General features: G+C 37.4%; 3 protein-coding genes and 1 pseudogene across 5 annotated transcripts; 3 read left to right on the top strand and 1 right to left on the bottom strand.

Moving 5' to 3' along the window:
- Positions 1 to 3134: 3134 nt before the first annotated feature.
- Positions 3135 to 7542, bottom strand: LOC103333343 (F-box/kelch-repeat protein At3g23880-like; annotated as a pseudogene). The gene is made up of 2 exons (XR_016126646.1): positions 6155 to 7542; positions 3135 to 3497 (listed from the first exon to the last, which is right to left on the bottom strand). The product of XR_016126646.1 is annotated as an F-box/kelch-repeat protein At3g23880-like (transcript).
- A 1082-nt stretch (positions 7543 to 8624) lies between these two features.
- On the top strand, positions 8625 to 11609 carry LOC103333344 (endoglucanase 8-like). Its single transcript, XM_008236165.3, has 7 exons — positions 8625 to 9067; positions 9655 to 10062; positions 10153 to 10245; positions 10342 to 10542; positions 10667 to 10778; positions 10864 to 11027; positions 11132 to 11609. The coding sequence occupies exons 1-7, from the start codon at positions 8858 to 8860 to the stop codon at positions 11456 to 11458; spliced, it is 1515 nt and encodes a 504-aa protein (XP_008234387.3). The 5' UTR covers positions 8625 to 8857; the 3' UTR covers positions 11459 to 11609.
- Positions 11610 to 12688: 1079 nt separating this feature from the next.
- Positions 12689 to 15269, top strand: LOC103333441 (endoglucanase 8-like). Of its 2 annotated transcripts, none has more exons than XM_089051583.1 (7): positions 12689 to 12907; positions 13458 to 13865; positions 13943 to 14035; positions 14164 to 14376; positions 14462 to 14573; positions 14672 to 14838; positions 14943 to 15269. In XM_089051583.1, exons 1-7 carry the CDS (start codon positions 12689 to 12691, stop codon positions 15267 to 15269), a joined length of 1539 nt encoding a protein of 512 aa, XP_088907709.1. The 2 variants fall into 2 exon arrangements, with proteins under 2 accessions (XP_088907709.1, XP_088907710.1); XM_089051584.1 differs by having other exon boundaries at positions 12704 to 12907; positions 14164 to 14380; positions 14445 to 14573.
- Positions 15270 to 17230: 1961 nt separating this feature from the next.
- Positions 17231 to 19155, top strand: LOC103333342 (jagunal-like protein). Its single transcript, XM_008236163.3, has 6 exons — positions 17231 to 17384; positions 17560 to 17615; positions 18264 to 18387; positions 18472 to 18578; positions 18694 to 18763; positions 18847 to 19155. The coding sequence occupies exons 1-6, from the start codon at positions 17303 to 17305 to the stop codon at positions 18924 to 18926; spliced, it is 519 nt and encodes a 172-aa protein (XP_008234385.1). The 5' UTR covers positions 17231 to 17302; the 3' UTR covers positions 18927 to 19155.
- Positions 19156 to 24655: the final 5500 nt, after the last annotated feature.

The raw sequence follows: 24655 nt of genomic DNA on the forward strand, positions 1-24655 counted from the left end.
TTTCTGTTTATGATGATGTTAATTATTTTATGTTTCTGTGTTACTATTGCCACACCGCTTTCCACAGATGCATGGAGGTTAGTAGAAAGAAAGAAATAAAAAACAAGGGCGCTGTTAATTTAACACTAAAATGAACTGAGTACACTTATTACCAATTTACTATTTATAAGTATTTCTGTCAAGCTCTCCGTTAATCCATGATGTGGCAGTCAATGAGCTTGGAATTAATGACGTGGCATGACTTTGACCCACTGGATTTGCGCCACATGGACAAACAATTAAATAAATAATAATTTATTTTAACAAATATAAAATATAACTAAATTAAAAAACTGGTAAATCAAAGCTTCAATTCTTTCCTTTTCTTTTTGGCCAAGCAGTTGTTGATACATACGAGTTTGCTATTCACAATAAGCAACACAGAAATCAAACTCTCTCTCTAAAGCCATCCACGAGTTTGGAAATAGAGAAGCACGTGAATAGCAAATCTCATATATATGAATATTTGGGAAACATTGTTTGTGTCCTATTTCTTGAAGGTCAAGTATGTATTCAATAGGTTTCCTAATCATACATTGACTAGTCTACACACCCTATAAAATCCTAACTTCTGTGCCGTTTTGACAACACTATTTGCTTTCTTGCATTGTATTCTCGTTCAATCTTTCAATCTCTCAAGTGGACGAGCACAAAGAAGAAGAAGATCAAATGGGGTGGCATTCGAGCAGTGACAGCGACTTTGATGGCATGTTCAATCGCAAGTTGACTAATATGGGTTGGTTGCTTGAGATTGTTAGGTTTGATACTGAGAAATATATGCAGCAGAGAGAGAATTGTCCAGCAGCAGAGAGAGAATCTGAAATTGCTGAGGCCGCACACCCAGTTGCCCCATCCATGGTGTCGTCTAGGTCCAAGGGAGAACGTTTGATGAAGGAAAAGGCACTCAAGAAGCCTGCACTAATAGAGCCAAAGAAACAAAGATCATCTGATGGACCAAAGCTTATGCACTCTGCTATTGCTTCTGCGAGAAAGACTAATTCTTTGAAAAGAAAATTCCAGAGCAGAGATGATGATGATGATGATAGTACTAATTGGGCGCCTGTTGAATGCAAGAAGCAAAGGATGATGATGATGTTGAAGAAGAAAAATGCCAATAAAGGCACCAGCTCGATCAACAAGATCACTCCGAAGAGAGAAGAACTAAGTAGTCTTTCCTCATCAGCTCATCATGACTTGCCTGAAGCATTTAAGAGAAAAATTGACAGTTTGGGTGGGACTAAAGTGGCTTTGGTGATACAGAAAAAACTGAGGAAAACTGATCTAAGTAAAAGTGGTAACAGGATGTCAATGCCTCTGAACCAAATCTCGTCGACTGATTTCTTGGAAGACGATGAGAGAGGTAGGCTTGAGAAAGAGGAGACAATGAAGGTTCAACTGATAGAGCCTGGTCTTGTTCAAGGAGATATAAACTTGAGACGGTGGAACATGAAAAAGAAGAATGGAAAAAGCAGCAAAATGTATGTGTTGAGAACTCAGTGGAATGATGTTGCTAAGCGAAACCATCTGAAAGAAAAAGATCTTGTTCAAGTTTGGTCGTTTCGAGTTAACGGAGCTCTTTACTTGGCTCTTGTTTTGGTTAACGAGAGTTGTGGTGGTGGTCAAAAGGAGAGCGATGATGGTGCGTATAAGAGTAGTGTTGTTGATGGTGAAATTAGTAGTGGTGGTAGTCACGGTGGTGCAGAGGTAATTGAAGAAAGGAGAGATGGGAATAATATTGGGGAAAGTAGTGTGACCAATGGGTCTAATCATACAAGTCCAAGCCATAGTGAAAGTGGCAGCAAGCATAAACAAGCTGCACACATGGAAGATAGAAGATGAAAGGTTTTTTAAAGGCTCTAACTTTTTCTTTTTATCAGTTTAAAGGCTCTAACTTTAAATCTTCTTTTTGTTTGTAAATATCAATCTAATTGAGTTTTCATCAAGGTTTGATTTTTAATACCTAAGAGGTTGTTTTGCCTAAACTCAATGTTGAAAATCATAATATATATGTTAGTCAAAAAAACAAATGGTTGAAATTTAATTCAGTCCCAAAGAAAAACAGAAAATCTTTGAACTTTAATTACTATGAATGAATATATCTAAGGTTTTTATTATCACAAAATGTCCATCAAGTTCACGAAATTATCAAGTTGCGTCATTTATGGTTTTTTTGTGTCACTACCTGTCTCCTACCACAACAATCCGTTTGACACCCATTAAGAAACCTACGATCACCACCCCCAACCCAAAAACATTTATCATGACACCCATTCACCGCATCCGATCATGGGATGCATTGTCATTTTGATTTTCAGGTGGGGATCAGTTTCAAAGGTACCAATATTTGCCAAAGTGACAAGTTCGCAAAAGAAGGGCATCTCAAAGGCTTAGTATCAGTTTCAATTGCTGAGACTTGAAATTTGTAGATGAGATATGCTCTAGTGATGACACAAACAAATTAACTCTAACTACAATGAAATCACAGCATTTACAGACTTCCAAACAGAACTCCTTGGCTTGGGTGACTACAGTGGCTTTGGTGGCTAGGTTGGTGGGGTGTGGGAGGTGGCTGGGTAAGTCGGGGGAAGGGGGCTGGGAGGAGAGAGTAAGAAATCTTTTTTTCTTTTTTTAAATATTTAATTCTACTTGAAAAACAAAGATTTTTTTATTTTTTACTACTAATTTTTATTTTTCTGTCCACATGGGCACTGTGTTATTGGATATATAATCTCCACATCAGCAAACTAAGCTCATGGCAGGGACCCCTTGTGAGCACGAGTGTTAATCTTGACAACTGTTAGTGACAAAAAACACATAAAGAACACAACTTGATAATTTCGTGACGTGATAAAAAACCCTAAACGTAAAAAAATTCGGAGGGAGTGAGCATTTATGTCCAGTCCCAAGTAGTATGGTAAGTTCCTAAATGTGACTGGCAGTGAAGTGAAGTCTGCTGTTACCAAAGTGTTAGTTCCTATTATTTCTGACCTCAACAAAGCAAGAAGTAAGGATCACTCGTGCGTACATCTCATCTTTCCTTTATGATAATTTGTTGTCACCCTCCCTCCCATATAAACTAAACAAAAAGCAGAAAATGTAAAATTGAATGGCATAGACTTTAAAGAATAGCAGGATTAAAAACGTAAGTCATTAAAGGCAGCAATCAACAGCAAAGCAAATGTGGCTCATTTGATAGCAGCATGCTACCCCAGCATTAACATATCAGGAAAACTCTGCGCAGAGATTTCATGTGGATTTACTACTACTCTTTCTAGACCAGCTAGGAGGACTAAATTGAAAATGATTCATTTTGAGGGGCAGTTTGAGAGATCAGAAAGTAATGCTAGTTGTTGTGTGGTGCATTGATGCAGTACCAGTTCATCAAGCTCATCAGCTGCTGAGGAAGTTGGGTTTCTCAAATTCAAATCCAAATGAGAGGCGCATTCAATCTCCTTTGACTGCATGGGGTGAAATGAAATCATTAGAATTGGTCACAGACAGGCAGGCATGAAAAATTGATCTCACAGGTTCCTTTCCTGTTTGCTTAAGGTGCAAGGGTATGTCTTAACAAACATGCAGTGCGTATAATATTCATGGACTGAGAAATTTCATAACATAGAATATGAACAAGTTAATCTTGTGGTGAAGCATGCTGGACTGAGAAATGCTCAAGGCATATTCCATCATCAGTTCATCTAGTGTTGTGAAGCCAACATCTTTGTGAAGACGCCATTGCACTAGTGCAGGGACTACAAAGATTGCAATGGTAAAACAAGTGTTTTTTTTTTTTTTTTCAAATTCAAATCCAATTGACAAAGATGTCCAATTGCAATGGTATGATTGCAGATCAAAAGCTGGTAAAACAAAAGAAAGGAAACCTTGTATGACTGTAAATCAAAAGTGTCCATTTGAAACAATTTTTGCCCTGCATGTCTGGTGGGTGTCCGTGAGATGTTTGAATTAAGTGCAGAAGAACATTACAATGCTTTCAGCATCAGCAATTCAACTAAGAAATATCTGCCTCATGCAAGATTGATGACAGGAACAACAACAATACTTCATAGTTGATAATTTTTGGCAACTCCAACAGTCAATACCAACAAACACAAAACATAGAGTCGAGACAGAAACAAAATACAAGGACAATAATAAACTCTCCAAATCAAGCATCAAAATCCAAATTATACAATTTGAAGTCCATAACAGAAATAATCAAAGCAGTTGGTTTTTTATTTACTGGCCTGTGATTTGAGGCTATGGTGTTACTGCCCTCTTAATCTTTCCCAATCTGCCACCTCAAGTAAAGGTGTGTTTCTATAGGGTAACTTCACATTTATTCTTGGCATTAAAATAATTTCCAGGTTCATGCTTTTGGTTTTAGGGAAGAAGAAGAATCAATTAATTCCTTCTTAATCAGCATTCTTCTTGGTCTTTCCCTTAAAATTCAAACCCACAAAACAAAAACCTTAATAAGCTTTTATACTTCTTAATCAATATGATAATAACATGTGTTCTCTCTAAAAAAATATGTATTTGCATGCATGGCCTTAGTCAAGTCGGCTAGAGCGGATATGCTCCCCACTCTACATCCGAGTTCGAATCCCCATCCCCATAGTTTAGATTAGATTAAAGTTGAATATCGCTTGTATATAAAAAAAACATGTATTCACTCCAACAACATGTGTTCACATTGACTTTGTTATGACTATGAAAGAGGTTGCCATTCCTTTATTGCAAGCCTGTTTATAAGCCTAGTTTATAAGCCTAGTTCTTGGCTTCAAAATCATTTCCATGTTCATGCATTTGGTTTTTTGGGGAGAAGAATCAATTAATTTCTTCTTAATAAGTCTTATTCTTTCCCTATCAGACCCACCAAACAAAAACCAGAATCAGTTTTTCACTTCTTAATCTTGTTTTTGGGTCTGATTTTTTACTTATTAATCAATATGATAATAACAAGTATTGTACTCCAATAATAGTTGGGTTGGGTTGGGTTTCCTTAAAAAATTGATGTCTCACATTCATTTTGTTATCATTGAGGTTGCCATTCATATTGCAATTTCAACTTGGCCTGCTTCCGAGCAAAAGAGATGCCATTTTCATTCTCCTTTAAACTTCGGTTTCTGTTTTTGCTTTGGTTATTATAAGAGATATCTTCGGTTAAATTTATTTAAATCCTAGTGTGTGACCTTCTTTTATACTTCTAGGTTGGAACGTAATTAAATTACTCCAATAATAATTTGGTTTCCTTAAGCAAATTATGGATCACACTTATAATTGTTCTTGTTCCTAATGAAATTGTGATTCATATGTTTCTTTTTCTTTCTCAAACAGTTTGTACTTGACATAAGTTACAACACACTCTTCACCTCAACTAAAAATGTTCATTGTTTAAGCTGGCCCTAATGTAGAAAAAAAAATATCAAAACAAAACTACTAAGATGGAACAAAAATAAAGGATTTATACTAAGCAGAGTACATATGATACTGAAACAAGCAGACACACCATACTATATCAGATAACATTTGTTTTCATCAAGGCCATTTGTTCAGACTAAATTTTCAAACCAGGCTGTTGTTTATTAACACAATCACCTTCTATTTCATCCTAAAATGTCCTACATCCACCACCCTTGCAGAACAAGGCAACTCTGTTTTTTTCCTACAGGATGAAGAACTTGAGCCTTACACAAAGTTCCCACCCTCTCTTATTTGCCACCTTCTTCTGTGCTCACATAACATGAATTGGGAATATTTTCATCATCAATGGCCTTCAATTAAAAGAAAAGAAAGCTTGTATGATCAAAATTCAGAAATGTAAAATCGACAAGGGGTCTGTCGGCATGTTCTCAAATTCAAATACATGATGAAGGCAGGAACACCATTAGAAACATCACAGGAATATCACAATGCTTTTACCATCCATCAGCAATTCAACTAAGAAAAATCTGCTTCATGCAAGATTGATGACAGGAACAACAACAACACTTCATATTTGAACATTTTGGCAACTCAATACAAGCAAACACAGTGTATAGAGATGTGACAGAAACAAAACAAACATAAGGGCAGACAATAATAAGCTCTCCAAATTAAGCATCAAAATCCAAATTACCAGAGTCCTCTCCATGGTTAGTTAGGTACTGAAAGCAGAGTCTCATTGTATTTAATCACGTCATACACTGCCCCATCCCCATCATTGACGTTAAATGGGGTACTGCAAACCGGCTCCGCTTTTCCGTGGCATTCAATCCTCACCACTATGTCCCTATCCCACCTCAGTCTGAATATAACTGTACCACCTTCAGTAACGAAACAGGCTTCATAACCGTGCAAATTCCCACCCAACGATTTAGATATATCATTCGTGTTAAATTTAAAGAGCACATTCCAAGATTCACGAACCCCATATTCTCTCATAACCCAGAATTCCATCAAATTAACACCACCACGTATCCTAGTAAGCGAAACACAGAGGCATTCTCCTTCTCCTTCTCCTCCTCCTCCTCTTGAAACTACTTGAACCCCCATCTGATTAACATCAATGTCATCGGCATCACCATCAAAAGTGGGGAATGGAACTTCCCTGAATTCCTCCTTTGCCAGATCAAAAGCAAGGATCGTTGGCTCCTCCTCATCGACTTTGGGGTAGTAGAACCAATGCAGTGCTTCATTTGTAAGGGCCCCCAAGCTAGCGGTGGTGGGGCTTCTGAAAGAGCACGGTGGGTCGTGCCCACAGACTTGAATGCGTTTCTAAGAGTTCAATCTGGATGAGAAAATCTCCACAAACGTCTGGAAAGGTGAAGAATAAACATAAGCATCTATGAAGATTTTGTAGTCGTCAGTGGATGACACATAACCCAGGCCAGTACGGTTAAATTTTGATCTAACCTTTTCTGTATTCGCCACAGACACAAAATATGGGTCAGGCAATTCGCGTTGGAATCTGGTTGATGGGTTCCAGAGAGACAAGCTATGATTTTCATAACCATCAACATCTACAAATACCAAACCATTACAGGAGCCCAGTAGGTTGGTATAGGTGTGGAAGGTGATATTACTGAGCGAAGAATCGTTGTCTGCGAACGACGGCGTTTCCGGGTCCAAGGATCGGAGTTGATAGTTGGTGGAGATGAGGAGTCTCTGGGTGAGGGTTTGCGATCGGAGGCTAGCTTGAAGTGGGATTGGGCAAACTGTGGGTCCTCAATTATGAGAGATTGCCACCGTTCCGAAACGGAACTGAATCGAATCAGAGGTTTTATCGGCAACCGGCAAAAAATTTGGACTATAATTTCTTCAGGAAGGTGGCGGTTGTGGTGGAGCTTCTTCGTCGACATTGGAACCTTGGAAACGAATAGCCCACAGACACAGCCAGTGGAAGGGTTTTGGGAAGCTGATTTTCCGTTTTCAGAGCATTTCTCACAAGTTCACAACAAAGGCATGAGCTTGACCGCTTTTGACTTGAGCTTTTCGTTCATTTTCTTTTTCCAAATGCATAAAATGACGACTGTACATGTGGTCATGACCGTAGATGCAGTTGGTGCTGAACCTGTACGGAGAATCGCTGACGCAAACACGTGGAATTAGATTTGGCGGGTCCCAAGGGGTTGGTTTTGGGTTGGCCCCGCCTTATATGAAATCGGGGATCAATGCTGATTGAATTTGGGCTTTGAAAAACAAAATGGTTGGGTGTCCAGAGACTAAAACTGAGTGTCCACAGAATCACTAAACAGACAAGATATTCGTTGGCCTTTTCATTTTTTAAATTCAATAAACCGCATAAAATTTCAACTCCTATACATAAAAATTAAAAAAAAAAAATTTCTTTTGTGATTTCTACAAATTATTTGTGGATAGCAATCTTGGAGGCTATAGTGTAACTGCCCTCTTAATCTTTCCCAATCTGCCACCTCAAGTAAAGGTGTGTTTCTATATGGTGACTTCACCTTTATTTTTGGCTTCAAATTCATTTGCAGGTTCATGCTTTTGGCTTTTTGGGGAGAAGAATCAATTAACTCCCTCTTAATAAGCGTTATTCATATCTGTCGTGTTGCTAATTGAGATGACTCTCTCTGTATTTTTTTCAATTGATTTAATAAAGTATTATTGCTTTTTTGGTCAAAATAAGCGATTATTCTTTCCCTAAATTCAAACACACAGAAACAAAAACCCTAATCTGCTGTTTTACTTCTTAATCAATATGATAAGAACATATGTTTACTCCAATAATAATTGGGTTTCCTTAAACAATTTATGTCACACACTGGCTTTGCTATTAATTAATGAGGTTGCCATTCATACTTTTAAGGCGTTTGAGTGTGCTTGAAATGAAGTGAAAATGTATGAGAAACATTCCACATTATCCCCCACTTGGTTAGGGATAACATATAAAAAAACTATCAAAGAATTCAAAATAGTTGGTCAAAGAAGTTACAAGTATAATCCAATCCAAGTGGGTAGTTTTGCACACAAGAGCCGTCAATATGTAACCCAAACATGTATACAAGATTCATTCACCGCCTCACTCGGAGGCCCCGGAAATGCCTCCCTTCGTGAAGACTTGGTTTGTGTCAATTGTCAACAAACTCTCTCTCTCTCTCTTCCCTTTCATTTCTTGGTAAAGGCAACTCACGCTTCCATCCTTAAGTGATCAGCAGCCATCCGTACTATTACTCTTGCTTTTCTTCATTTCTCTTTTTTCACTATCAATAATATTTTTAGGCCCCTATACACACACACACACACAAATAGAGAGAGAGGGTCACAAGTTACAAGTTGTGTCAAATAGGTGGTGGGTTTTGAGAGAGACAGAGAGAGAATGTGCGCAGTTCAGAGGATAGTAGGTTTAGTGGTGGCGGTTATGGCGGCAATGGTGATGAGGGTGGTTTGTTCACAGTCACATGACTATGGAGATGCTTTGAGCAAGAGCATATTGTTCTTTGAAGGCCAGAGGTCGGGGAAGTTACCCTCTTCTCAGAGAATGACTTGGAGGAAGGATTCTGCACTTCGTGATGGCTATGAGATTGGTGTAAGTCTCTCTTTCTCTCTTGCTTATGTGGGTTCGTTCTTGAATTTTACAGATTCTTATTATTACACAAATCATTTGGGACGTTTTAGGATCTTCATTATCATCAACAAAAACCAAACATAAACTTTTCAAGTCGCTTTCAGATGGTGTCATTTGGGATGGGAAAGATTTTACATAAAAATCTCATAATTTAGATGTGACAACATTAGCTCATCGGATTTCTTTTTGCCTTTTCTTGGGTTAAAGAATGAAACTTTGGGCAAGATTTCAATCTATTCATTTCAGAAAAACACAGAGGAGGAGGAGCACTCTCAGATGAAAAAAAAACAGAGGAGCTCTCAATGTTATTTTATTTAGCAAAAAGTTGAAACCGCTACTTTGTTGCTTAGGATAGAGAAAGAGCATTCGATAAATGTGACTTACCTTTGCTTCTTTTATAAACGAGTTTATTTTTTCTTTCTTTTAAGTACTCGCAAAACATGTGAAGCCATTTGCATTGATTGTAATCAATGGGATTTTTAGTTAGTCATTAGTGGGATTCAATTGAGGGTTATGGACCAACCATCAATGTGTTTTTGTGTGACCAGGTTGATTTGGTAGGGGGCTACTACGACGCCGGCGACAACGTTAAGTTCAACTTTCCGATGGCATTCTCAACAACAATGCTGGCATGGAGCGTTTTAGAGTTTGGCAAAGGCATGAGCTCAGACTTGCAACATGCACTGGACGCCATCCGATGGGCCACTGACTACTTTTTCAAAGCCACAAGCATTCCTGGCTTTGTCTTTGTCCAAGTTGGCGACCCTTACGGCGACCACAATTGCTGGGAGAGGCCTGAGGACATGGACACCCCTAGGACACCCTTTGCCGTGAGCAAACAGTTCCCGGGCTCCGAAGTTTCAGCTGAGATAGCAGCAGCACTTGCAGCTTCTGCCATGGTGTTTAGACCAATTGATTTAAAATACTCTGCCAGGCTTCTCAAAAGAGCTAGAATGGTACTAATTAACTGACACATTAATGAGATTAAGTAATTATTTCAAACTATACATAGAGCTACATTATGCTCATTTCGTGCAATGGACTAGGTGTTTGATTTTGCAGATAAATACCAGGGATCCTATAATGACAGCCTTGGACCATGGGTTTGTCCATTTTATTGTGATTTCAGTGGCTATGAGGTAAAGTACACATAAAATGCTCATACTACCAATTTCTAAAACAAGATGTCTGATAGAATATGTAGTGTTTGTTATGTGACAATTTCTGCTATGCAGGACGAATTGGTTTGGGGAGCAGCCTGGTTATTTAAGGCAACTAAGCAACCTATCTACTGGAACTATGTGTTACAAAACATAAACAAGTTGGAAAGTTCTGCTACTGTGAAATATATAAACGGCGTCTCATATCTTGGTGGCAGCTTTGCAGAATTTGGATGGGATTCCAAGCATGCAGGCATCAACGTACTCGTTTCGAAGGTAAGTGTACTACTTACATTTCCTTAATTCTGATTAAGCACATTAATCTGCTTCTAAGTAATACAATCGATTCCATTTGCCTAATACGAAGATCGATTTGATCAGTTGGGTGTTTTTGTAACAGTTGATCATGTCAATGGCTGGTACTGGTTCTACCCCTTTCATTTCAAATGCAGACAAGTTCATATGCACCTTGTTGCCTGAATCTCCAACCGTATCAGTCTCTTATTCTCCAGGTAGCTACCTCTCTAATGACTGAATAATAATCACCATTAGTACGATGAGTGCGGTAATATAATGTTAATTAATTAAAATGAACAGGTGGGCTTTTATTTAAACCTGGAGGAAGCAATATGCAGCATGCAACAACTCTGTCATTTCTTCTAGTTGTTTATGCTCGTTATTTGAAACTATCCAGTAGAGTTGTCCATTGTGGCAATGTTGTTGCCAGTCCTGCTAGACTTGTAAAACTTGCAAAAGGCCAGGTAAGTTATACTTTTATAGCATGTTTACTTATCGGAAATGAATATCATAAAATTATGTGAATACTCATTAATTAATATAAATTTGGACCGACGGGTCGATGCAGGTAGATTACATTCTAGGAAGTAACCCACTGGGCATGTCGTATATGGTGGGATATGGTAAAAAATTTCCTCAGAGAATTCACCACCGTGGGTCATCTTTACCGTCAGTTGGTCAACATCCGAAACAGATTGACTGCAAAGGTGGAACCGATTATTATAACAGCAAGAACCCAAACCCAAATTTGCTAACTGGGGCTGTTGTTGGAGGACCAGATATCAAAGACTCGTATGCTGATTCTCGAGAGGATTTTGTGCAGTCTGAACCAACAACATACATCAATGCACCTTTAGTGGGGGTCTTGGCGTACTTCAATTCTCGTTCATCCTAGCTAGTTAGCTTGTTGATAAATTCTTCATCTCTCTTTCAATTTATCTTTTGTTTATAACTTGCAATTGCAAAGTAAAAAAAAAGGAAAAAAAAAAGGTAAAGGGTTGATTTATTTTATTTTATTTTTATAAAAGCGATATTATGAATGATAAATTAAACCTAAAACTTCAAATGTATATTACGTAAAAAGTCGGACAGGTGAGCACAATTGTAGGTATATTAAATCAATGTCAAAAAAAAATCTTCAAATTGAGGAAAGAAATTTTAGTCAACGTTATTAAGGTTAGTGGCAAATTTTTTAGTAGAAATATTAGGGATTAAAAAAATTTCTTAAACTAGAAACCACTTCCCCCATCTTGAGGAAAATTAGCCCGGCTTTGCCCCACCCCTCTGTAAGCCACCTCCAGAAAGAATTTACCCCTATAAGGAACCCTCGCCGGAGCATACAGGGAGATGTCAGAGACAAGTGTGTGACAGGTAAGGGGACTCTCTCCTATGAAGCACTGGAACCAGAGCAAACCCTAGAGAGAATAGATATATCGTCCTTTTAAGAATCAAACACTTTTAGGGCATGTTTACGTATCAATAATTGGTATGAGAGGAAATAGAATGATTTTCATTCCTGACTTTCTCTGCGTTTACTTGCAATCAGGAATGAAAAAAAAGTCGACTCCATCTCAAAATCCATAATCACATCCCCTCAAAACCAGGATTGGTTTAATGTAAATGATTGATTTAAGATTTTTCTAGTGCCACAGTTTTAACCCCGGAGCAAGCACAATTAAATTTGCCACTAACCTAATAGGAAATCCATGAAAACGAACAATCCACGGAAAAGGAAATAAACAAAATTAATTAATACCGGAAAAGGAAAGAAAACAAATCCCTATTTGTTCTTGGAATAAACTACCAGGCACAATGATATCTACCCCAAGTTTAGGCAATTCTGGAATGTCTTAAATGTGATTCATTCCTAATAAAGTTTTATTACGTTATTGCCATAATCTGAATATGCCGCCTATAGGAACCTAGAACACGGATTCTTAAGACGTTCTTTGGGCCTTTGTTTCCTTGTTACGGTTGAGCAAAAAATAACCCTAAGGGACATTGCATGACCACTATATATAAGTGGTGATCTTGGACACAAGACAAAAGCATGCATAATCCTGATTAAACATATTATAATTAGTATTATCTGTCTAATTAGCTAGAGAGAATGAGGAACATAATCATGTGTAGTATCAATATGTCCCTTTTGATATTAGCAGCAGCAGGGATTTCGGTAATGGCAACAGCCGGTACAACAGCTGCTTCTTCAAGTTTTGACTACGCCGATGCCTTGTCGAAGAGCATCTTGTTCTTTGAAGGGCAGAGATCTGGAAGATTACCACCTTCCCAACGTATGACTTGGAGGAAAAGTTCTGCCCTACGTGATGGCTTTGATGTTCATGTGAGTCACACACACACACACACTCTCTCTCTCTCTCTCATTAACATATAATTTGTCTTGGGATTTGACTTCTTCTTTTCATGATAACTCGTAATTTTAACTTCTTTCTACCGTGAAACTTTGTATCGCAATTTTGACTAAGTTCTCAAACATTTTTGTTTGAAATTGTAATGCCGTCACAGAGTGTTACTATCCTCATGTACAATCTAATAAATCAACCCTCCTTGTCCTAGACCGAACTTTTTCCTCCATTCTTGCCACATGGACTAAACCCTAAGACTTGCTTAATTTTACATTACTTTTCACTTGTAACGGCCCCATCATGCATAATAATGTACATATCTTTTTATATATACATAAAAGAGCGATAGTAAATAATGTCCATATCTTAAAACTGGATTTGCACCCTATAAGTGATAATTAATTAATAAGATTCATCAATTATACTAGTTTAATGTTCAAGCAAATACCATTATGAAAAACCAAATGTTACATAGACCACACTTTATAGACTGGATATTGTATAACATTGACAAGTATTTCTCCTCAGAGGGATCTGGTAGGGGGATATTATGACGCAGGTGACAATGTGAAGTTCAACTTTCCTATGGCCTTCACAACAACAATGCTGTCGTGGAGCGTTATCGAGTTCGGCCAATTAATGGGGCCGGAGCTTCAACATGCTCTGGAAGCCATAAGATGGGGGACTGATTATTTGCTTAAAGCCACCAGAGTTCCTGATTCTGTTGTTGGTGCAGTTGGTGACCCAAATGCCGATCACAGTTGTTGGCAAAGGCCTGAAGACATGGACACCCCTCGCACCTCTTATGTAGTCAGTAAACAAAAGCCCGGTTCAGAAGTTTCGGCCGAAATTGCAGCTGCACTTGCAGCTTCTTCCATGGTGTTTAGACACTCAGACAGGGCATACGCTGCTGTACTTCTAAGAAGAGCTATGCAGGTGTGTGTATATATATTTTATTTCTTTTCATATATTTAACTTTTGGGCTAATGGGTTTTTCTTTGTTGGATGTTGAGGTGTTTGAATTTGCAGATAAGTACAGGGGATCTTACAATGATAGTATTGCGGCAGGAGTCTGCCCTTTCTATTGTGATTTCAATGGATACATGGTATGTTATGTGTCGCATAAGTTGATATCGAAAAATTAAGATAAAAATTGGCTTTCTGGTAGCATCACTAACCTTAATTTCGGTTCCCGAGTTTAATATATATGTTTTTTTTTTTGGGTGTGTTTCAGGATGAATTGATTTGGGGAGCTTCATGGTTATACAAGGCAACTAAGGCCCCTAATTATTGGAACTACGTCAAAAACAACATAAACTATTTGGAGTCCAATAATATTGTTGTAAGAAATGTGAATGGGAACCCTGTTCCATCATCTCATGGTGGTAGCATCTCTGAATTTGGATGGGATGCAAAGCATGCCGGTATTAACATACTTGTTTCTCAAGTAAGCCTCTTTTTCTAATTAACATTCTTGTACTCAACCTCAATTATGCTCCACCTAATTAAATTAAGCTTTCAATTGTTTGCAGTGGGTAATGAAAGATCCCCACAATTCTAATCCCTTCATTCCCAAAGCCGATCAATTCATATGCTCCATTTTGCCCGAATCACCTGCCCCAAAATCTGTCTCGTACTCACGAGGTAGTTATTCTTTGAACATAATATTTAGACATACGATGAATCTAGATTGCATGTTTACACAAAAACTCTTTTTTTTTTTTTTCGGTTTTAATTATTAGGTGGGCTGTTGTTTAAACCTGGAGGAAGTAACTTGCAACATGCAACGTCCATATCATTTCTTCTTCTAGTTTATGGTCGGTACATGAAACTTGCCAACAAGGTTGTCGATTGTGGCAACAATGTTCATGTCACTCCAGCTAGGCTAGTGAGTTTCACCAGAGGACAGGTACATATATTCAAATATTAATTATACATTTTAATTAAATGGGTGGATTAAATTACAATGAAAACCGGTTGTTTAAATTTAATCAGTAATTAATGTAAATGCAGGTCGATTATATACTAGGAAGCAACCCATTGGGCATGTCATACATGGTGGGATTTGGGCGAAAGTTTCCTCAGAACGTACATCATCGTGGTTCCGTGTTGCCTAGCGTGGCTAAGCACCCACAGCACATCGACTGCCACGTGGGATACTCCTACTTCAACGGCCACGATCCTAACCAAAACGTGCTCACTGGCGCTATCGTGGGAGGGCCTGCTGAGGATGATACCTTCAAAGACTCTCGATTTGATGCTCCCCAATCAGAGCCGACCACGTACATCAATGCGCCTTTTGTTGGTGTATTGGCTTTCTTCAAAGCTCTACGTCACTAATTTTTTTGATAAAAAGAATTGTTCATGTATTTAATTTCAACCTTATTATTAGATCAAAGTGATTAGTATTTAGTTGAAGGATAAGCGATTTTAGTGGAAACTTCCAAAATTGCATTAAGTCCTGAATAATATCGGGAATGACTCCATAGCACGAAGGGATATGCCTCACTTAAAGATAAAACAAAATAAGCTAGTTTATAAACCACAACATTAACTTCACGAAACACAAAACAAATAAGTTTGTGGACAAATAACATTAGACCAGCATCAATCTGAACATCAAAATAAAGCAAATCATCAAAGTTCTATCACTTGTTGAATATTATTGAAATCTAAATAAAGTTGTATTACCCCTCTATTTACTTTTTTGTTGTTGTTGCTAAATTCCTTAATCAATGTTCCTTAAAACAACTTATGTGCTTTGAAAATAATCATTTGTACGAGTAAAGCAGTTTCATGTTTGGTAAATAATATTTTTAAAGTGATGTTAGTAGAAAAAGTAGTGTCAAAATAGTTTCGTAAATTTTAATATAAAATTATTGTAACTGTGGATAATGACTAAAATGAACATAATGTTGAAACTATCATGTGCTAATCATGTGGCGGTTGTGGTGATGATGAAGGTGGAGGTGGAGATGGAGGAGGATGAGGTGGTGGTGGTGGTGGTGGTTGTTGTGGAGATGGAGGTGGGGTAGAGATAGAGGTGAAGGTGGTGGTGGTGGAGATGAAGGGTGGTGTCAGTGGAAGTGGTGGTGGTGGAGGTATAGATGAAGGTGGAGGTGGTGGTAGGGGTAGAGGTGGAGATAAAAGTGGTGGTGGTGGTGATGATGATGGAGGCGGAGGTGATGGTGGTAGTGGTAGACAATATCATTTTTAAAAATTAATGATGATATTATGGGAATTGAAAAAATTCATTAAAGGCTCATCTAGCCTTTTTTTGAAAGCAACTTTGAAAAGCTTTTAAAAGCTGTTGTCAAAAGGCTATTGCTTTTAAAAGAATCAGGATATTTTATTTTTACCAAATACCTAAGTGAAACAAATTTTTGGCACCTTAAAAAAAAAAAGCAATCCCAAACCAGGTTGTAATTAGTGTAAAATTATTTATCCTCTAGCGAATGATGTTTTTCTTTTTTCTTTTTATTGAATAAAGGTAAATGTGGTATTTTTCCAATGAAAGCAAGACAATGATGAAAGATGTGTAAAGTCCTTATTATATATATATATATATATATATATTTATAAAAGTTTAAGCCATTTTATTAACCTAGTCTTATTCATATGCAAAGTTTTTATTCGCTTATTAATAATTGGAGAACTAGAAAAGAAAACATTGTCAATGAGTTTTGTTTCAATTTTGGTAAGGACAAACCCTCTCATAATTTCAAGAAGGTTTTATATCACAAAACATCTAGGTTCACGAAAATTATTAAATTGTGTCCTTATTTTGTTTTTTGTTTTTGGGTCATTTGTGATCCTCAAAGTTAATATATGTACTCAAAGTTAAATTGTGTCCCTGTTGTCAAAAATTTTGTTAGTTTGCCGATATGGCGTCTAAAAATAATTTAAAATTTAAAATTCATAAAAATTAAAAATTAAAAAACCAAAAGAAAAGTTGTATTTTAAAAATTAAATTATTTAAAATATATAATGTATGACACTATATTATTGGATATGTGGACTCCACATATATTCCACATCAACAAATTAACGAAGTTTTTGATGAAACTTGACGGTAAAGACTATTTGTGAGTAAGCATATCAACTTTGAGAACCACAAATGACAAAGAAAAAAAAAAAAAAAAAAAAGAAAAAGAAAGAAGAAAAAAGACGCAATTTGATAGTTTCGTAGATCTCATGAACTTTTGTGATAAAAAAACCTTTCAAGAATGAAAATTAGATGTAATTTAAAAAAAAATGAAAATTAGAAGTAACAAAAAGGATATTAGAAAAATAAGAGTGGGCCCTTCATCTTTCCAAAGGTTTTAACATCGAAATTTCAAAACCTCTCCATTTCAAGATCGAAGAAGAAGAAGATGCAGCAGAGAAGATCAGCGTCAGGGAGGCCTACTGGAACGGATGGCTCAGATTTCAACTACCGCATGGTTGTTGACTCTCGTAAGCTTCTATCATCTACACCTCTAAAATCAGATTATCTTCCCCTCTGTTTTCTTTTTTCCTTTTTTTTTACTTTTGGTTTCTATCATTTTCTCTGCAACCAAACAGATCTCTAGGTCCCTGAACTCCTTATACTGGGTATTTTAAAGTTTGTTTTGGGGTTATCGAATTTCAGGTTACCAGAAGGTAGCTAAAGGAAAATCCCGTTTCTCCGCGCTTATTCTCACTCAGGTACTCATTGTCTCTCTCAATTGAATCTGGCTCTGTAATTTCCGGATGTAAAGTTTGGATTTTTCTCACTGAATTTGCATTACTTTATCTAAATGGGATTTTGCATTTAACTGGGCTACCCCCATAGCGTAGGCTGGTAATAGTATTGTGCATGAATTTTTCAAGCAACTAATTATAGAACTTTTTTCTTTTGTGTAAAAAACCTAATTCGTTTATTGGGTCAAGTAGCCTCTTATTTGGATTGTGTTAGATAGGGAAAATCTGTATTTGGTGACTCACAACAGATACCTTGGAAAATTGGGTTGAATTCAAACCACACTCAAACCATTTTGAGTAAATTTTTTGTGAGTTACCTGGCAGGTGGATGGTTCAGTATGACTAAACTTGTCTTGGTGATCTAAGTTAACATTTACATTTAAAGCCAATTGGACGAATTCTGCATTGTTAAAGGTTTTGAACAAATTATATACGGCAGTAATAAGGGAACATATTTTTATGAGACGGTAGAGGTTGGCGCTATAGTATATTACAATCGAACTATCATATGTAGTTGTTGTTGACATATCAATTTATTCATGAAGTCTAATTTTCAATCCATCAGTTTCAAAAGGTTCCTCTTTTGATAGCATTTGCTCTCTTGCTCTGCAGGCTGTCATTCAGTTGATAGGAGTCCTACTCACATTTCTATTTATATCAAATGGGGAAGGTCCCAATGTGATTGCTATTTCATCTGTTGCTATTGGTTCTATTTCTTTGATCATTGGGGAGTTAGGTAAGCTGTTACGAATCTGCATTTTTCTTTCAAGTCACTTCAGTTTTTGCATCTGTAGTTATACAACTTTTTATTGTGCCAAAGGTCGAAGGCGCAGCAGAGTGAGTTTGTTGAAAGTTTACATTGTTGCATCATCTATTGGAATACTTCTCTCCATTGCTTGTGTTGCTACAGGAAATTTAACATTAGAGGTAAGATAGTTCTTTATTACAACTGTTGATTATCACTTAGAAATTTGAATCATTTGTCCTTTCTTGTTTTTGTCGGAATTTTCTGATTGTTGTCTTGTATGAAATTACTGAGTAGGTTTTCCATAATCCAAGTAACTGGGAAACAAAGAAGTTCGAACTTCTTGAGGCCACCCGCACTGCAGTTGGTGAGTATCTGTACTTTCTTGATGTGATGCTAGTACAACCAAAGTTGGTAAAGAGTCTAATATTTATGTTTCAAATTTCACAGCGTTCCTGGTACAAATATTTACCATCAGCACAACTACTTCTCTCATCAGTAACATGTCTCCTCCAAAAAGGGCCTCTTAGCTGCTTCCTCTAGCCACAATCATGTCAATGATCGAATAGAATTTTCGTTTTCAATTTCTTCCGGGGGTCCCAATTTTGTAATTCGAGGAAGATAGTTCGATTCCTCTCTAGTTTAAGGCCTATTTTGACAGGACACACACCCCTAGTGAACTTTTACATGTTTTAGAAACAAAACAGTGATGGTAGGCATGTAATTTGATCCATTAATACAAATTGGATGTTTGATGAAGTTGTTTCAGTGCTTGACCGTTGATGAACCAAGTTTCAGTGCTTGACCGTTGATGAACCAAGTTTCAGGCTGAACTTTAAAAGCAAACATCAGCCGCATGAACTTTGAAGAACATTAGACAAACCAAGTGAACCGCCATTACCCATCACTTTGGACCCTTGTCCTACACCATATTTAAATATACAAGAAACCAAAAATGTTACATTTAGGTTCTTCCTCTCTTTTAAAAAGTGAGTTTATTAAGATCAATCTCACGGCCAAAACCCCCATCTTGAATTTTGGGTATGTAGAGATTGTGAGATGAACGACATTTGATCTGACTACTGGCATCTCTAAAAAGGTTGCTAATTTGTTTTCTTAGTATGAAAATATTGGTATCTGAATACTCAAAACATCTTTTTTTTTTTAATATTCCCAATCAAAATAGTTGTGGTCTTTGCACCATGAGTAGCAAGCAGTGTATTTTTTTGTTAGGCAGTGTAGTGATTCGAAATGTATATTAAACAAAGAGTGTAAACTAGACGACATGTTTATTGTTCTGCTAAAGGAATACATATGATCCACCGAGGCGGAGTGATCCTTCTGCCTGTCCTGTTTCCATATAAATCTTGCAAGGTTTGTCTGGTTTTCTGTCATTTTCTTCCGTAATTTCCCCTTATACTGCTATGTCTTTCAATTAAAAAAAGTCCTCAAAAAATTAAACAAAAACAAAACCCCAAAAACAGGTATAGCCGTGCGGCTATCCTGTTTACATATATTTATATTTAAAGAGGTATAGCCGAGTTAAATTGAATATTTTTACAGTATAGTATAGCCGTGCGGCTATCTCTATAAATATTCTATTTAACTAGTATAGCCGCGCGAATGTACTCTTTAAATAGAATATGAAACGTATTTATGTTTTAATTATTATTTACTTAGTAAATAATAATTAGTATTTAAATATTTTATTAAATAAAATATAATTTATGAAGTTAATTAAAACATAGCAATACTAATTATTCACTAAAAAAATTATAATTAAAACATAATTACTAATTAAAGTAATTAAATAAGGCTAAGATATTATTTAATTAATAAAAAGAAACAATAGCTTTACTCATGAAAAAACAAAAACAAACCCAGTAAACCAGACCGGCTGTACAGTTTTTTTAAAAAAGAAAAAAAAAGCAGTATAGCCGACCGGCTATACTATTTATGAAGAAGAAAAAAAGCAGCCGCATAAACGGTATAGCCGGCTATACTTAAAGACCCCGTCCAGCGATTAGGCGACCACGTGTCAAAACAAGCATAGCCGCCAGGCCATACTATTTTTAAAAAATATAAAAACCGAGTATAGCCGGTCGGCTATACTGTTTAAAAAAAATTGAGGGTTCCCTAGCGATTAGGTGCCCATGTGTCAAAACGGTATAGCCAACCCGCTATACTACTTTTAAAAAAAAAAAATTTCGTAGTACAGCAAGTGTTTTATATGAAAAAAATTCCTAGTATCGGCTATACTACGAATTGATATAATGAGATGCAGTTAAACTGACTCTTTAGATAAGGCTGAAGAGTGGCCACAAACTGGGAAGCTGGTGCACAAAGTGTTGGATCCACAACACAGAATGCGTGCAAAGCCAGCATATATGAAACCGTCCGCCTCTCTCAACATCAGATTTAAATATCAACCAAATTGTTTTGGTAAGTCAAGAAGATGGGGGGAAAAATACCTGCAATATCCTTTCCAGTAAGCACTTGCACATTAACTCACAGCGCTTGCGTACAGATGCAAGTGAGACAGGGTTTATCCCAATCACCGTGTTTGTTCAGCATATTATTATTATTATATTCTACTTGTGTAGATGAAATTATGAGGAAATCCAGAATCCTTGCAACCATGTGAGAGCTGAGCTGCCTATTGGCCAAGTTGATGAACCCGACTTGTGAATTCTCCATTAAACTTGTCTGCAATCAACTAAATTGTCAAAATAGAGATGTTATTATATAATAAATCAGGGAGTAAATGAAAAGGCTTACTAACCAGAAGCAAATGAAGAATCTTATCCAACCCTCTGGAAAAAGAGTTTTTTTGTCCCAATGCTAAAGTAATCTTCTTGACTGAATCCCTTGTCAATAATGAAAAAACAGTCCCAGAATCCAGCACTACTTCTTTTGATTTCAGTCTAGCAAGATAGTACATGAACTTCTGCTGTGATTTTGGATCATCCTTGTACCACAACAAGAGATGAAACCTGTACAACATGCATAGATTTACGATGGAAACAATGGAACCACAAAGTTAAGAAGGGATGAGGTTCAATGCAGGAGATGGAACAAAATCAAGTGAAATGGCCTAAGATTACATGCACCCTATTAGTTAGTATTGCAGTACAAGATCATCAGCCTAAGAAGGTTGATTCACTAGTGACCTGCCACATGGCTCTGAAAACAGTGTAATCCTAATTCCACGCCAACCAAAAGCTCATTATCTTTCAATTTCGAACTAACTTAAGTCAGTTCCGGTACACCAAGAGGTACCCTTCCAGGATGTGGCATCCAGGGTTAGGCGCCAGGGAGCTAGGCGGCGTCTGGGCGCCCTCCTAGGCGGCTCTAGGCTGACCTAGGCGGCCCTAGGGGGCTCTAGGCGGCCTAGGCGGCTCTAGGAAGGTCTAGGCGGCTCTAGGAGGGCGTTTTGCCATTGAGGTGTGGACGAAGGGCGGTTGAAATGCGCAGGATCTGCTGCTTGTTAGGAAGAAAGAGGAGAGAGAGAGAGAGAGAGAGAGAGAGAGAGAGAGAGAGACAGAGAGAGGAAGGAGAAGGCGACGCTGGGAAGAAGAAGAAATCTGGCCTAATTCGTATATTTGAGAATTATAGCCGCTCGGCTATACCATTAATTTGAAGGAAAAAAAAGGGGAGTATAAAGGCCTGGCCATACTATTTACATTTGAACAGTATAGCCACCCGGCTATACTACTCATTGGAATAAAAAAAAATTAAAAAGGAAGCGGCGATACTATTAATTACAGGAAAAAAATAAAATAAAAATTGGAGTATAACCGCGCGGCTGTACTCTTTTAATATGAGCATCACCGCCCGGCTGTACCCAATCCAATTCATTCAGCCAATTAATATTGCAAAACAAAGGATACGTCATCCATATTCAAAAACAAACATTCCAAAAGAAGCTTCAAAACGTCAACTTGAAATGCTGCTTAAAGGAACACATTCGTCATAACTGCATTTGGCTGCAACGATACCTTTCAACAATTTCTTCCTCCCTCTCTTTCCTGATTATTCCCATTATTACTTTGACCATTTATCACTCCCCAAAACTGTTCCCATTGCTCTCTCCAGTCTCCATTACTACCTAATGAAATTTATACATAATAAGTAGTCCCCTCCAAATGCTCAGATGCTTAATACATTCTCTATACTGATAAACAATTTTTTTTTGTCCATAATTATTTTATCTCCCTAATGTTTCTGCCCAAATCTGGTGATAAATAGGAAAACATAGGGTCAGACAAACAGTGACTGAGATAACAAGACCATTATAAGATGAAATTTAAAACAATCAATACATTGCAAGGCAACTCAGTAACATCATTACTAGCATGGAGATTCTAAAGGCAGACCCAAAAAAAAAAAAAAATGTGAGATCACGCTTGACACAGAGAGAGAGAGAGAGAGAGTTCTAAAACCCAATAACAACCTTGAATTGCAGTCTGATCTGGTCCGACTGACGACATAACGACATCACTATCTTTTTTCTTGGCTTTTGGTTTTCTAGAAGATGGTGTAGATACGTCCTGCAATTTCATCTTCTAGATTAGGAAAAAAGGAAGGGGGAAAATGATTATCAACTGCCAAATAGATCCATACATACATTAGGAGGAATATCATTGTGCTGATTATGATTAGTTGCACCATACTATCTTTGATCATGTCTGGGTATAGCCATAGTGAGAAAGATGAATAAAAACTGCGTATAGCCGGGCGGCTGTACTATTTATTTCGATTAGGCACCAACGTGTCAAAACGGCTATACTATTTTAAAAAAATAAAAATAAAAAAAACCGAGTATAGCCAACGGCTACAGTTTTTATTAAATTTTTTTTTTTTTTTTAAAGTACAGCCGAAGGTGTATATTCCAAAAAAACTTTAAAAAATGACGTATAGCCGATCGGCTATACTATTTATGAAAATAAAAAAAAAGAGCCGCATAACGGCTAGTTGAATGTGTCAAAAGCGTATAGCCGTGCGGCTATACAATTTATTATTTTAAAAAAAGGAACGGTCTAGGGATTGCCCACGTGTCAAATAAGTATAGCCGCCGGCTATACTGTTTTATTTTTAAAAACCGAGTATAGCCGCTCGGCTGTCCTATTTTTTATAAAAAGGGAGGACTCCGTAGCGATTAGATGCCAACGTGTCAAAACCAGTGTAGCCGTGCCAGTATCGCCGTCCGGCTATACCTTTTAAATATATTATATTTAAAGGGTACAGCCGTGGGGGTATACAATATAAATATAATATTTAAATAGTATAGCCGTTAAAGAAGGCAGTTAGAGACCAGCATAATCCTCCTCCTTCTGTACACAGCAAAGTCCAAAACACATCATGTCAGGATTTGAAGAACACAGCAAACTAAAGACTCGTCAGGGAAAATAAAGGTCAACAATCCTGATTGGAATTAATATGGACCCAGCTATTCAAAATCCTTATTTGAAAACTCTATCTTCTTTTTTTTAATTTACTTAGGAAAGATGACATCAAGGAAAATATTTTGAAGCATTTTCAAATGGAACTTTTTCCATTTACCTCAACTCTTTTTATATAACTTGGTTTCGGTTTTGATGATTTGCTAGCAGTATTAGACGCTACCATCCAATCAAAATTCACTTCTAATTGGGGATTTTTAATGTAAATGGAGACATTAATAGACTTTTCAAGGGGCACCTACTGCAGCTGGCCCAAAATAATAGCAAATAAGGTCTGGTTCCATATAGCAAGTGATTCAGCAACTTCGAAGATAAAAAGTGCATAAGCAAAAGCATGTTTAAAAGCAAGAGATGGAACAAAATCAAGTGAAGGTTGCATGCACCCTGTTAGTTAGTATTTCAGTACAAGATCATCAGACTAGGAAGGTTGATTCACTAGTGACCTGCCACATGACTGAAAACAGTGTAATCCTAATTCCACACCAACCAGAAGCTCATTATCTTTCAATTTCGAACTAACTTAAGTAAGTTCCGGTACACCAAGAGGTACCCTTCCAGGATGTGGCATCCAGGGGTAGGTGACAGGGAGCTAGGAGGCGTCTGGGCGCCCGCCTAGGCGGCTCTAGGAAGGTCTAGGCGGGTCTAGGCGGCCCTAGGAGGGTCTGGGCGGGCGTTTTGCCGTTGAGTAGTGGACGAAGGGCAGTTGAAGTGCGCAGGATCCGCTGCTTGTTAGGAAGAAAGATGGAGAGAGAGGAAGGAGAAGGCGACGCTGGGAAGAAGAAGATATTTGACCTAGA

This window comes from Prunus mume, linkage group LG5 (genome assembly GCF_029339155.1).
Source record: "Prunus mume cultivar Tortuosa linkage group LG5, ASM2933915v1, whole genome shotgun sequence".
NCBI lineage: Eukaryota > Viridiplantae > Streptophyta > Magnoliopsida > Rosales > Rosaceae > Prunus > Prunus mume.

What these genes read in the sequence shown, in the direction of transcription:
- LOC103333344 (XM_008236165.3), top strand. Translation starts at nt 8,858, where the DNA reads ATGTGCGCAGTTCAGAGGATAGTAGGTTTAGTGGTGGCGGTTATGGCG. An exon ending in GTGATGGCTATGAGATTGGT is followed by an intron (nt 9,068 to 9,654) that starts GTAAGTCTCTCT and finishes TTGTGTGACCAG; the next exon opens with GTTGATTTGGTAGGGGGCTA. An exon ending in TCAACGTACTCGTTTCGAAG is followed by an intron (nt 10,543 to 10,666) that starts GTAAGTGTACTA and finishes TTTTTGTAACAG; the next exon opens with TTGATCATGTCAATGGCTGG.
- LOC103333441 (XM_089051584.1), top strand. Translation starts at nt 12,704, where the DNA reads ATGTCCCTTTTGATATTAGCAGCAGCAGGGATTTCGGTAATGGCAACA. An exon ending in ATCTGTCTCGTACTCACGAG is followed by an intron (nt 14,574 to 14,671) that starts GTAGTTATTCTT and finishes TTTAATTATTAG; the next exon opens with GTGGGCTGTTGTTTAAACCT. An exon ending in TGAGTTTCACCAGAGGACAG is followed by an intron (nt 14,839 to 14,942) that starts GTACATATATTC and finishes ATGTAAATGCAG; the next exon opens with GTCGATTATATACTAGGAAG.
- LOC103333342 (XM_008236163.3), top strand. Translation starts at nt 17,303, where the DNA reads ATGCAGCAGAGAAGATCAGCGTCAGGGAGGCCTACTGGAACGGATGGC. An exon ending in CCGCGCTTATTCTCACTCAG is followed by an intron (nt 17,616 to 18,263) that starts GTACTCATTGTC and finishes CTTGCTCTGCAG; the next exon opens with GCTGTCATTCAGTTGATAGG. An exon ending in GGCCACCCGCACTGCAGTTG is followed by an intron (nt 18,764 to 18,846) that starts GTGAGTATCTGT and finishes CAAATTTCACAG; the next exon opens with CGTTCCTGGTACAAATATTT.